Below are 12,947 nucleotides of genomic sequence, written 5' to 3'. Positions count from 1 at the left end.
AAAAATAAGACAGTATATTTGACAGAGCTAATGCTCTTCAAAATACAAATTGATGTCACAACACTTCAATTCTTTTTTTCATATATAAATTCTGTATTTCCTTTTGATACACTGATCTCGTGGGAAGAGGAGAAAATAATTCATGTAAGCAGAATCTGTTTGTGAAGAGTAAAGTTGTTTTTGCTTTCAGGGAGTCATCAAAGTAAATAAAGAAAAAATTCTTGGAAATGTTCTTACTGTTTGAAGTAGTCTGTGTTCAGAAAGAGAAAGTCTTTGGAAGGATGAAAGTTAGAATTGCTTAGGCAGTCGGAGCTGCTTCTGTGACTTGTACTAAATATGTTGTATAAAAACCTGCAAGTTTTTAAGGAGTAGTTTATTTATATAGTGTATCTCAATAATTATATCGATTCAATAATTTAATTAGGTAATAGTTACTTTTTTCTTCACAGTGTAGGGAGTAGCAACAAGGTTGTTTTTTCTTTCCTTTAGATTTGGAGTGATACCTTACATATTTTCATTTTTGTTGTTGGTCTGTAATACAAAATAAGTGTTTATGGATGTTGTTGTTCGTTTTTATAGGAAGAGTTACTTGAAAATCCTCATTCTGTAGATATTGAATCAGAAGACTTCAACAGTCTTCCTCCAGAAGTAAAACATGAAATCTTGACTGATATGAAAGAATTTACAAAGCGAAAAAGAACATTGTTTGAAGTAATGCCAGAGGTAAAGTTTAAAAGAATTTCAGGCCATTACAGTGGAGTTACTGTCATTAATGCACGTGAAGACTACATAAGAATATTGCATCTGGAAAGTTTTAATCTCAGACCTATTTTACAAGAGATGTTTGGGAATTTCTGGCAAGAAATTTTCATATTTTGAGGAGGAGGGCACGGAAGCTTCCCTCTTTCCCATGGGTGTATGCAGAGTCCTATCTCCTGATTTCTACTAAAATTGGCAGAGGTAATCTTTTTGGCGAGTATGGAAAAATCATGCTGTGTTTCATGCCTCATCAGCATTATGTCCAACATTTCAATTGCGAAAACATATTACTGGTATGGATAAATCATGCAGAAAGAACGCAGCTTGACTTCCAAACTCTTAGTTTGTTAGGGGAGCTGGTAGCTGGGAAAACGTCTTTATTTTTGGAAACTAAGCAAATGTGACACCGCAGCCGTTCAGAGACAAACAGGGAACCCTACGCTGCCACTTTTATAATAGTTTTGCAGGGCACAGTGAGATTTTTAAAGTACAGTATACCTCAGATCAGTTGATAGCTTGTATCAAAGTGTAAGCTAAGAACCATTTTGTGATGGGCAACATGTTAAAACTGCCCACATGTGGCTTCTGTTGTAATTGAATTGTATTTGAGATGGGATCCAGCTCTGTTAGCCAGCTGATTTTTGTTAGTCATATTATTTAGATCTCCCTGTGTTTAAAAGGTATCACTACATAATTCTGAATGCTGGTTAAAGTTCTGTTGCATATTAACGTGTTAATATCACCGTCACTTGGAACTTGCTTAAAAAATGCAGTTAGTGCCATTTTATTTAAATTGATTTGAATTCATTTCTTTTTCTTTTCTTTTCTTTGCTTTTCTTTTCTTTCCTTTTTTTTTTTTTTTTTAAAGGAGTCTGATGACTTTTCCCAGTATCAGCTTAGGGGTTTGCTTAAGAAAAGCAACCTCAATCGATGCATAGAAAATGTAGAAAAAGAATTGAATCAACAGCACTCGGGTCAAATCCAGACACAATATGAAAATGAAGGTGGTTTTGTGAAAGAAGTGGAATCTAAGAGGGTAGTCTCTGAAGATACTTCTCACTATATCCTAATAAAAGGTATGCCAGTTCTTCATTTCATAAAACTTCTTGTTGGGTGTGTGCAGTCTGCAGCTGCAAGTTTTAGGAAGAATCTGAGTGTTATTTAGAGATGCATGTACCTGATGATTATATGGAATATGCAGTAATGGTTAGATGTAACTAACTGTGATAATAAACATGTAGAAAATTGGTGTATTGATCTTTAAATTACGATTTTAATTCTCATTATGTAAAAAGAATATTAGCATAAATCAGTAATGTGTTAAAAAATTTAAAAAAAACCCCTTTTTTTCAGGTATTCAAACAAAAGAAGCTACTGATAGAGATGTGGAAACTAGTGCGGGACATTCCTCAAAAAGGCTAGAGTTTACTAAATCTGTTAAAATATTTAATGAGTCTCCTGCTAATGCAAACATAGTTGAGTCTGAGAAGCTGCAGACAGAAAAAGATAGCAACGTGGTTACAGCACCACCATCTCCCCAGACTTTGCTTGCTATTCAGGCAGCTATGACAGAAAGCAGCTCGGAAGAAGAGCTGGGGGATGAAGATAAAGGACGATTGAATGTGGACCAACCTAGATTAGAGGAAGGCAGTGTATCGCCAAGAACTCTACAGGCAATTCAGCAAGCTCTGAGTGATGACGATAAAAGGGAGGAAGTTGTTACCTCTAGAACTGATGGAGTGATAGCAGAAAGTTCAGAAGTGAAGGATTTTCTCCTTAGTAGTTCAGATGAGGATGATCAGATTCCTACTGTTACGGAGGGAAAAAAATTACCTACATCTACAATTCATTCATCAAATGGAGTGATTATGCAAGATATTGAATTTGGCCAGGAGAATCACAAATTGGAGAAGGTTTATGTTGCACCCAAGGACATCAGTATGTCCAGAATTGAACATTATTCTTCTGTTGATGGTACTAGAAAAGGAAAAAATGATATAGACAAAGAAGAAAATGGTTCCAAAATGGACTTAAGTTCTTTGGAAGATAAGAATGTAAAGAATATAAACACGTGCATGCAGAACTCAAGCTGTTCCCCTGCACACGCAAGTATGCAAGCTTTGATTCAGACTGAAACAACAAGCCTCTCTAAAAATGAGGAAAATCTTAAAATTTATAAAGACATAGAAGAAGTCATTTCAAACACAGAAAATAATGTATCTGAGGTACAAAAGGAACTTAGCCTTTCTCCAGAAGCAGAAGGTCCTAATGAGGAAAGAGTAGAAGGGATAACGCAATCTGAAGACAGTGATTCTGATGGTATGTACGTTTTAATTGCATATTGTGTTTATGATCATTCTTGACCTTTTAAGCCAGGCTTAAAAGACTTTTGTGATGAACAGGTCTGTAAGAAAATAAGGCATTATTATGTTTGCAGTCAGTTGAAGTTTCTCATAATAAAAAATGCTTTAAAATTTATATTGGAGATGAGAAAATCTGAACTGTACTTTTTTCCTTTGGTGTTATTCTGTAATCCTGAAATATGAGTATATAAAATGGAGAAGCTGGAAAGCATGCTGTTCTGTAGGTTGAACTTCATTAACTGGTGTATTAATAGCCAGCCACATGATTTCTGTAGTTTCACCGTCCTTATGTCTATTTACTGCATATAGCATCTGTTGTGGGTGAAAAAACATCTCAGCGCAAGAAGATTCAAACATTTCTTTTTAAACTAATAGCAAGAAGCTGAACTCTTTATTTTTCTTTTATAGGAAGCTTTATTGAAGTGGACTCTGCAGTCAGTAATGAGCCTGAGTTTCCTACTGAGTATGATGAGAAACTGGGTGATAAAACAGCACTTAAAGAAATGGAGGAAGACAGACATCATATTGTCTCCCAAGATGAGATAAAGGAATCTGATGAAGTGCACTTGGCAAACCGTCAGAATGTTGAAAGTGAAAATGATGGTAAAGACGCAGGGGATGACTGGCAAGACATCAGTTTGGTAACTCCTTGTTATTTGCTTTAAGTTAGTCATGAAGTGCTTTGTAGCTAAATACATATTTTTAAGGAAAACTATCAAACAACTGCTTACAATAGCTGTATGCTATTTTTATCACTTTCTCGTGCGTTTGTTTATTTGAATTATATGGGAAATTATTTATTTTATTTTTAAAGATGAGAGTTAGCCGTAGTCTCCACTGAAATTGTAGAGAAATTGTAAGGTTTTAGCACTCTGATGCATAGACCTAGTTATGGTCTTACAATTTACTGCACTAGGGAAACTATGGCACTGTACAGGTGTGAATTAATGGAGCGTGTATTCTTAGAATAAATATAAGTGGACACCTAAGTGTATTTAAGTTAAGTAAAGCACTAAATTGTTGTAATGACCAAGATCATCTTCTGTTATTCAGGAGGAACTGGAAGAACTGGAAAGTGATCTTTCTGCTGAACAAAATATGCTTCAGGCTCAAAAGCAGCAGCAGGAACGTGTTGCTGCTTCTGTTACAGGACAGATGTTCTTGGAAAGTCAGGTAGTGCTTGTTGAATCATTTTGCGATGACATAGGATAAAAAGTATTCTTCCCCTCAGGAGTGAAATGTTTTCTCCAAAGCTGTTTGTAATTTTTTTTTTTAACTGTAGGTCACCTTTTTCTTCTTAGGTGGTTGTTTTCTTCAGACTACTTGGTTTAAAGTGTTGAGAGAAGATTAATCGTCAATTCCAAGGGTTGGAAATAACTATTATAACACTATTAAACATTCATTCATTATGAATGAAAATATTTCCACTCTTTTAAGCACTATACTTTTTGAATTGAATTGAACTCAGCAATATGGAATTGATCTAATTGAGTTTAGGTAAATTGTGATTTCTCTTGGGATTAAAAGATATAAGTATAAATTGTAATCCAGGTTGACGTCCTTTATTGTAATCCAGGTTGACGTCCTCAGTAACTTATTTAAAATAACTTCATCAATAATTCCTGTACAGGCCTGTAACTTCTTCAGTATTAGCATTAGAAGGATAACTCCATGTAATGTGAAGACTTCTGCATTTTAGATTATCCAGTCATAAACAATGTGATACGTTGAATTTAATATAGCCATAAGATAGTAGACAAGCAGCGGATCTATGACACAATACGTTTATTCTAAGAAATATATAAGAATTCATATTTTCTTTGAATAAAAGGGATAGTTTGGATGTCATTAAGAAGACTGAAATTCTCGTTTCCTGTGTTAAATGTTTGCCTGTACTTTTATCTTCAGATGATTTTTTTTTTTAAAGGCCAGTAATTTATGCCTTTGTAGTATTATGTGCCATATAATGGTAGATTTGCCATTATAGTTGCAGGTCTTTTGACCTTATGTTTTTGCTTTTTATTACAATGAAAGTTAACTTAACAGTTTCAAGGTTGGCTTTTTTAGGGCACAAAAGCCATTTTTTGCGGTAGAAAAAAATACTTATATATATATATTTTTTTTAAATAAAAACCTTACATCTAGGTTTTGCAGTGGTTATTACATCTAAATTGGGAACAGGAGAATAAAAGGAAAGCATAATTCATGGAGATGAGCAGATTCTCAAATAGTAGTAGTAGCGTGGTCAAACAGTGCTTGACTTACATAGCGTTATCTGCCTTAGATGAGTAAGTGAGATTTCCCCCTTAACTTAACAGTGTTTAGTGCTTTTCAGTGGAAATTTAAGACTTGCTGTGAAAGATTAAACACCTCCCAAGTGTGAAACCAGCAGCTCTGAGTCAAACAGAAGTATATTAGAAGCTTACTTCTCAAATGAAATAGTTTTCTTCCATCCTGTAGGAGCTTCTCCGTCTGTTTGGCGTTCCATACATTGAAGCTCCAATGGAAGCAGAGGCACAGTGTGCTATCTTGGACCTTACCGATCAGACTTCTGGGACAATCACCGATGACAGTGATGTTTGGTTATTTGGTGCACGGCATGTTTATAAAAATTTCTTCAGTCAGAACAAATACGTGGAATATTATCAGTATGTTGATTTTCAAAACCAGCTAGGTAAGGCTCAGATATTAGTATATTAGACAGACTCTTCAATAAGACAACTTTTACCTATTTCTTTTTGAAGATGAATTTCTTATGGAATTTCATGTAAGCATTATGACGATACCATTTCTTTACAGAGGACATACAACTCGGTTGTCAGTTTTAGTATCTGAACTTGCAGCTACTAGTCGTACCTGCGTTTAATACGCTTAAGTTAGCGTGATGATAATCAAGGCTGGAAATATGAACTGTGATACCAGTTTCTCGGTAGATGTCAGTATGACTTTTCTGACATGGTATTATATTCTGATAATGTCATCAGATTGTAATTTTTTTGTAAATAGAAGTTTATTTTGGACATATTGACTTATACTATTAGAAAGGGATCCAGTGTGTTTATACACTGTGTAGAAAGTAGAAGAAGTGTTTTTTTAATATTGACAAGATTTTTACTACTTTCTCGTTCTTGTTCTAATCTAATCAAATTGTTGCTAGTTGGACTATTAAGCTTCAGTGTCACGCAGCGTATTAAGGAAAATGCAAGCAAATTCTCTTTTTTCGTCATGTTTTGCCTAGGCAGAACTGATAAAATCAGTTTTGAAATTTCTGAGCAAAGTAGGGATATGGACTTTGAAACAGTATTTTAATGCCTTTATCATGTGAAATTTCACAGTAACAGATTTCACATTCACAATTTGTGAAATGGAATTTCACAAATTTCATTTTTATGGATTAAAAAATAATTACATGCCTTTAGTTTCTCTTCCCAGCAAACTGGATGAAACCTTTTAAATTTATTTTGGGTATACCAGTGAAACTTACATGGAGGGGAGTATTCTAAAAGCTCCTGTGATTTTAGCTGTTATTATGGTAATAAACCAGTGCTGCTGTTTTGCTTTATTTTGTTTTAAAAAAAAAAATTCACCATCTGTCTTGGTGTCATATCCTTCTGTAGTATGTTACTACTACTTACTCCCTTTCCATACATTGGACAATTTTTCTTTCCTAACAGTTGGTGGATATCCTTACTAGCATTCAGATGGTCTTGATTTGCCTGTTTAGACACACTACCCTTCTTTTCTCCCCTGAAATAATTTTTTGGTCTGAGGTCCTGAAGGCAGTCCCTAAGAATCAGTGTAGTTGCCTCATATCTTACAATGTAGTGAGTAGAAGTGGTCAGCTGGGTTCTTCCTTTTTTCTAAGTTGTTTCATAGGCTCTTTTGATCTATAACTACAGTAGCGTAGAACAAATGACCGGCAGTTTGGGAACACTTTTAAGAAACAGTCATGAATATTATGGACTAGAGTTCAAACCTGAGGACTGGGGAATGCTTTAATTTCTGATTGAGCAGTTATTAAATTCAGGTCAGCATTAGATGAGAACTGGACTGCTAACAGCGGAAGTATATGTCAATTAATCTCTTAGCTTTCAGAGACCGGTGTTTGGGGAAATCTGGACTTCTATATGGTAGCATTTTAATTTTGGCATCGTTGTATTTGCACAAGTTAGCATATTTTAGTACAGTTACTGGCGCTTGAACTAGCATAGCATATTGATGCTGCTCCAGAAAGTAATTTAGCAAATTCTGACGTTGAATAAAGTGTAATTTTACACAGTTAATGCCTATATGTTCCTTTTGTTGTTTGTCTTTCAGATAATAGACTTTTGTTAATTTGTAAGAGAACAGAGGCTGAATTCAGTAGGTTTATTTGGTTTATGGACTTTCTTTCACAGGGCTGGATCGAAGCAAGTTAATTAATTTGGCATACTTGCTTGGAAGTGATTACACTGAAGGCATTCCAAATGTTGGCTTTGTAACAGCAATGGAGATTTTAAATGAATTTCCTGGTCATGGATTGGAACCTCTCTTAAAATTCACGTATGCTTGTGTCTGATTTTTTTTTGTTTTTTTTCCTTCCTATGAATGTTAGTGAATATATTTTTCTACTGCTTAAGCGTGCAACAAAACATGGACAAAATTAAGGAGACTAAGTGAACTGTAAAATATGTGATTCCGTTATATCACTGTTTGAAACAGCAGATAAATAGGGTGATGTGTTGACACAGCAATTACAACAAAACTAGTGAAGACAATAGAACAGCTTCAGAACTGTGCATCTGCCTCTGAGTTCATTGCAGAGCTGGATCCCTAGTGGAGTGGAGGTGGTTTCTCCCCGAGTTTGTGAGAAGGTGCTCTAGCTTGCTTATAGAGAAAAGACACTTGATGAGTGAGCAGTGGATGACCTGGAAAGAGACAGACAGGTAGGCTGTGGGGGGAATGGGGTTTGAAGAGCGCCAAGCTAATTTTATTGGCAGTGGCAAGGATGGTTGGAAGTTATTTTTTGTTTCAGAAATCCTCCAAAAATGATCATTATGTGTGGGGCATCCTTCTCAAGTGAGACTGAGTTTAGGGCCTTCTGTTTGGCTACTCATGGGGAATCCAGGTGATGTTTGCTACTGTGACTGCCATATGGCTATGTTTACTGTGTATGTTTTCTCCTTTCTACCTTTAAATTATATGCCCCTTAGGTCATGTTATTTGGAAATGTCCTACTTTGTCTCATACAATAACTGAAATAGGAAATCTAATTAAGGCTTTTTTAGTTAGCATGGTAGCTCTTGACATTCTAAATTTTATCTTATGGATACAAATGAAAACTTTTCTGTTTTTCAGTGAGTGGTGGACTGAAGCTCAGAAGAATAAGAAACTGAGACCTAATCCACATGATACCAAAGTCAAGAAGAAGCTGCGGGATCTGCAGCTTTCTTCAGGTTTCCCAAATCCAGCAGTGGCAGAGGCGTACCTGAAGCCTGTGGTAGATGAGTCAAGGGGTTCATTCATCTGGGGGAAGCCTGATGTAGAGCAGATCAGAGAATATCCTTTTACAGTATGACTGGAATTATTATTTAAAAGTAATCGGATTATAGTTCATGAGGCTAGATAGTTCAGTAACAGAGAGCCAAATTCTTAACGTCTCATTAGTGTGAGAGCCCCCACCTGAGGCTATATGTCCTCTCCTACGTAATGACGATTACTCTGGAATCGGGAAGAGTGCATCTGTGTGTATATGGCATCCAAGTCTGGTCTGCCTTCCTGAGAGGCTGGGCTGCTTCTCTGAATGCACAAAGAGTCTCTTAACTGAACTGACATAGCGTTGTTGTGATGTTTCACTTCTGTAACTGTACTATGTCTGTTTTTAGACTTAGCATGGGATTGTCTGCATGCTTGTGAAATATCTGTTAGCCATCTTTCACAAGTAAGTTTCAAAACCTTATCAGAATCAGTGATTCAGACAGTGCTTTATTCCTGGCTATTATTCACCACATTACTTGCCCTGATGCATGTTTTTTGCATCAGTTGTGGCTTGAGCTGCAGTGAATTGTCGAAAAGTAGATGGTGATTCATGCAGAGCTAGTATTGTATTAAACTATAAATGAAATTTCCTCTGCGTGTGTGTAAGCATAAAAATAACGTTTATTTATAGGTACTGTGTTTTATGGCAGTACTATGTAGCCAAAAGGAGCTTCACTGAAAGACACTCTCGGAAATGATGGTATTAGAATTCTGTAACTAATAGAAATGTGACAACATGATGAAGACGTGGTGTAATCTTCTAGTATTTTTTTTTTTTTGCAGTTGAAAAAACTCGACTACGCTGGCTTTTCTCCAGATGTTGGCTATTTGAGGAATTTTCATTTTGTGTGTTTATAGAATACTGGCAATTGTTTTTTTTTTTTTTTTTAAAGATCCTTAACTTTTTATACATTCTGTCAGGATCACTTTGGTTGGACTAGGACAAAGATAGATGAAGTCCTTTTGCCTGTGCTAAAACAGCTGAACTCGCAACAGGTAAAGTATAGAACCTGTGTATAGTTTAAGGCTAACCAGAAAACTGTAACAGCAACTTTTTAAAATGAACAATGAGACTTTAATCTAAAGTGATGCTTAACTAACTTGGGTGAAACTTACTGTAATGTATGCTTGCATGATTCAGATAGCCCATACTGTTTGTAAAATATCCTGGCATTTAGCCGTATTTTTAATTTGAATATATTTTTTAAAGTCACTAAACTCTCAATTGTGTAGATTTTGTTGTTGTTCAATTTGAGTGTGAGGCACTCTTGCATTTACAACCTTTGAAATTACATATAGTTGCTTTAAAATCTTGTTATCTGTCAAGCCTCTATCTAAAGTCCAGACTGCTGTTTGTTCTGCATGCTGCTGATTGCTACACGTACCTGAAGCACCTTTAATGCTTTTAAAAGACAGTGCCTTATATTTTAAAATGATTTATAAAAACATCCCTAAGATTTTGGTGAAGTCAGGCTGACCGTTGAGTACCACCCGTGACCTTTGGGGAGAAATGCAGACTGAGCTATTGCTGTTGATCAAGCATCCATTTATAATACTATTCCATTTTATAAGTAAATGCGCTGTCAACTTTTAACACAATTTAAAAGTGAATAATGATGCATGCAGTGACACTAGGAAAGTCAGCTGTAAAACTGATGAGCCAAGATCAGATTCTTTTCTTCTTTTGCTATCAGCAAGATAGATATGTTGTCTAAAACCAGTCTTCTAGGTCCTCCCTATTAGTAAAAGGAGTGAAAAGTACCACAAAAACTGTAGTTGAATCTATATACTTTCAGTATGACTGGAACATCCTTTGCAAGTGTGTGTCACAGCCAATTTTTGGGAGAAGCCAGAAGACTGGCTTAGTCTGGGTTTGGCTGAAGTTGAATAAAACAGATCTCATTGTGTGTGACTACTTTGGGTTCTACTGTTAATCTTTATACTGTAGTAGCCTGTGTTACAAGGCACTTGGGTCAAATTATAGCATTTTATTACACTGGCCTGTGCAAAATACGAGGTGCACATACAGCATTTGCTTAGTAACTCTCCATTCTAGCAGCTTGCAGCTGAGGATGTGTTTATGAGCACATAAGAGCACTCTTAAGACCTCTGCTTTAAGTTTGAAAATAGCAACCTATGCCTAATCATGAGCACAACACAAAATTTTTAATTTTTCACAGGTGTTCACCCATTACCTAGTTTCTTTAAAGAGCAGTGTAAAGGTTCTTGCTTTAGAGAAAGTAAAACTTGTTGCATAATTTATATGATATAAATATATATATCATATAACTATGATTAATGCGTCTTATACTCCACATCTATTTAGATACATATTATTTTCATTAATCTTTCTTCTGCTTAATTTAGGCTACTGTATAATATAGCTTAGATAACTATTGACTTCCTATCACAAGAAAATCCTAAACTGTTTCATTGTTTTATTTTTTATAGACTCAGCTTCGAATTGATTCGTTCTTCAGACTAGCACAACGTGAAAAACAAGCCATTAAGAGCCAGAGACTTCGCCGAGCTGTGACTTGTCTGAAGAGAAAAGAAAAAGAGGAAGAAGCCAATGAAATTCAGGAGGCTACTGCAGTTATGGAGGATGAACTTAAGCAGCATGAGGAAAGGAAAGGGAAAAGTACTGCAGATCATCAAATGACAACACAAATAAAGAGAAAGAAAAGTTTAGATTCCAAAAGAGAACCTTTATATGGAGGTGGTTTTATTGGGAATTTGCATCTTTCAGAAAACTCTAGTGACTCCTCAGTAGAGGAACTGGAAAGCAGAGATTTAGACAAGAGCAAAAGGAGGAAAACTGTGTCTCAAATTGAAACAGCAAACCATAATGAGAAAAAGGGATACAGCAGCTCAAGTGATGAAGATGAAGTGGGAAACCTAGTCATGGTGACTGCCAAACCTGTATTTGAGGGCAAAAAGCGTAAATCACAGAGTAAGAGAGGAAGAAAAAAGAAAAAGTCTTAAAAAAATAAAGTCTTAAAGAGACTTTATGGGGGGGGGGGGGGAATTTTATGACCTAAACTTTGTAAATATTCTAATGAATTTTCTGAGAGAAAAACAATAAATTACCTCTATTCATCGTGTATTCGTCTTGCATTGCCTTTGTGTCCAGAATTTATGTAGGAGGGATTTTAAACAATGAAAAAATGTTTTTAGAGCAATTGTACTCAAAAAGGCCTAGACTGGACTTGGTAGTCTTCTGTTTTGAGATGATAAAATTCAGCCAGAAAGTGACTTGCATTCATTTGTCCTCTAACTGAAGTAAAATAAAAAAAAAATCACATGCATTCTGTTGCTTCCTGGTTCCTTCGTGATCCACTGGTTGCAGTATTTATGTCAGATTAATTTGTGAGAGAAACAATTTGTTAGCTCAGACCACCCTCCTCCCATCTATTTAAATACTTGCAAAAATTATTTATAGCTTCTGTGGATTAAGATGGAAAAAGTTGAATGTTCTTACATCAAATTTTAGTCATCCTTTGTGGTTTTTCAATGTTTTTTTTATTTCCTTTTACGTGATTTCATTGTCTGTAAGTCCAAATCCACACAATCAGTGTTGTATAAAACATTAGTTAGCCTCACCTGTAAGGATGAAGGACTGAGGTGAACTGGATAGGTTTGGCCTTTCAGAGAGTCTAATATTTCATGTACTATGTTTATTGAGCATAACATATCCCTTTAATGGTACCTTTATAAAAGATAAATGTATTTGAAGGATATTCTCAGTCCGGACAGCCGGTTTACAGCAGAGTTTTGCAGATCTTTAGCATTTACTGAAATTGCCTCTAGAATGTAGATCAGCTCTCATTGATTTGTTAGATAGCTTCTAAGTGTAAAGAGCTACTAATTTCTTTTGCTAAGTACAGAGACCTTCATTTCTTTGTAAGGCTTGTTTAGCATTCTTGTGCAATAATTCATTACCTTTCAATGGCATGCAGAAACCCCAGCTGAGATTGGTGTGCTATTTTGCTTAAAAAAAAAAAAAATTATGAAAAAAGAGATGGCTCCTGTCCTGGATAGATTACAATCTAAAGGAAGTCTTACAAATACCTGTGTTTTGTTCCTATAGCAGTAATTGATTGGGAGCTGTGGAGAGAGTATACATCTTGGATATAGAAAAGAGGAGTGCTGTGTGTATTTATATGTATGTTGACAGCTGTTTCATGAATTTAATGCTAGACTGTGAAGTTGACTGGAATTTGTTTGGATATTGTACCTCTTCAAGGTTTTGCATTCTAATGTGAGCAAACGTGTACATATCCTTGTCACAGATACGCCCCTGCTGTT

The 12,947-nt window shown here is 35.5% G+C and overlaps 1 protein-coding gene across 1 annotated transcript in view; it reads left to right on the top strand.

Annotated features, from left to right (window-relative positions):
- The window catches only part of BIVM (basic, immunoglobulin-like variable motif containing), a 33,034-nt gene extending 20,409 nt beyond the window's left edge, over positions 1-12,625 (top strand). Inside the window, exons 15-24 of the mRNA XM_068927721.1 lie at positions 580-723; positions 1,628-1,835; positions 2,113-3,078; positions 3,531-3,763; positions 4,176-4,295; positions 5,583-5,796; positions 7,520-7,664; positions 8,460-8,660; positions 9,551-9,635; positions 11,091-12,625. Coding sequence (XP_068783822.1) covers positions 580-723; positions 1,628-1,835; positions 2,113-3,078; positions 3,531-3,763; positions 4,176-4,295; positions 5,583-5,796; positions 7,520-7,664; positions 8,460-8,660; positions 9,551-9,635; positions 11,091-11,624 — 2,850 coding nt within the window. The 3' untranslated portion in view covers positions 11,625-12,625. The remainder of the gene's footprint in view (positions 1-579; positions 724-1,627; positions 1,836-2,112; positions 3,079-3,530; positions 3,764-4,175; positions 4,296-5,582; positions 5,797-7,519; positions 7,665-8,459; positions 8,661-9,550; positions 9,636-11,090) is intronic.
- The last annotated feature ends 322 nt before the right edge of the window (positions 12,626-12,947 follow it).

Source organism: Struthio camelus, chromosome 1 (assembly GCF_040807025.1).
Source record: "Struthio camelus isolate bStrCam1 chromosome 1, bStrCam1.hap1, whole genome shotgun sequence".
NCBI lineage: Eukaryota > Metazoa > Chordata > Aves > Struthioniformes > Struthionidae > Struthio > Struthio camelus.
Note: the sequence above shows the minus strand (reverse complement) of the source record. Positions and strands in the feature narration are given on the sequence as shown.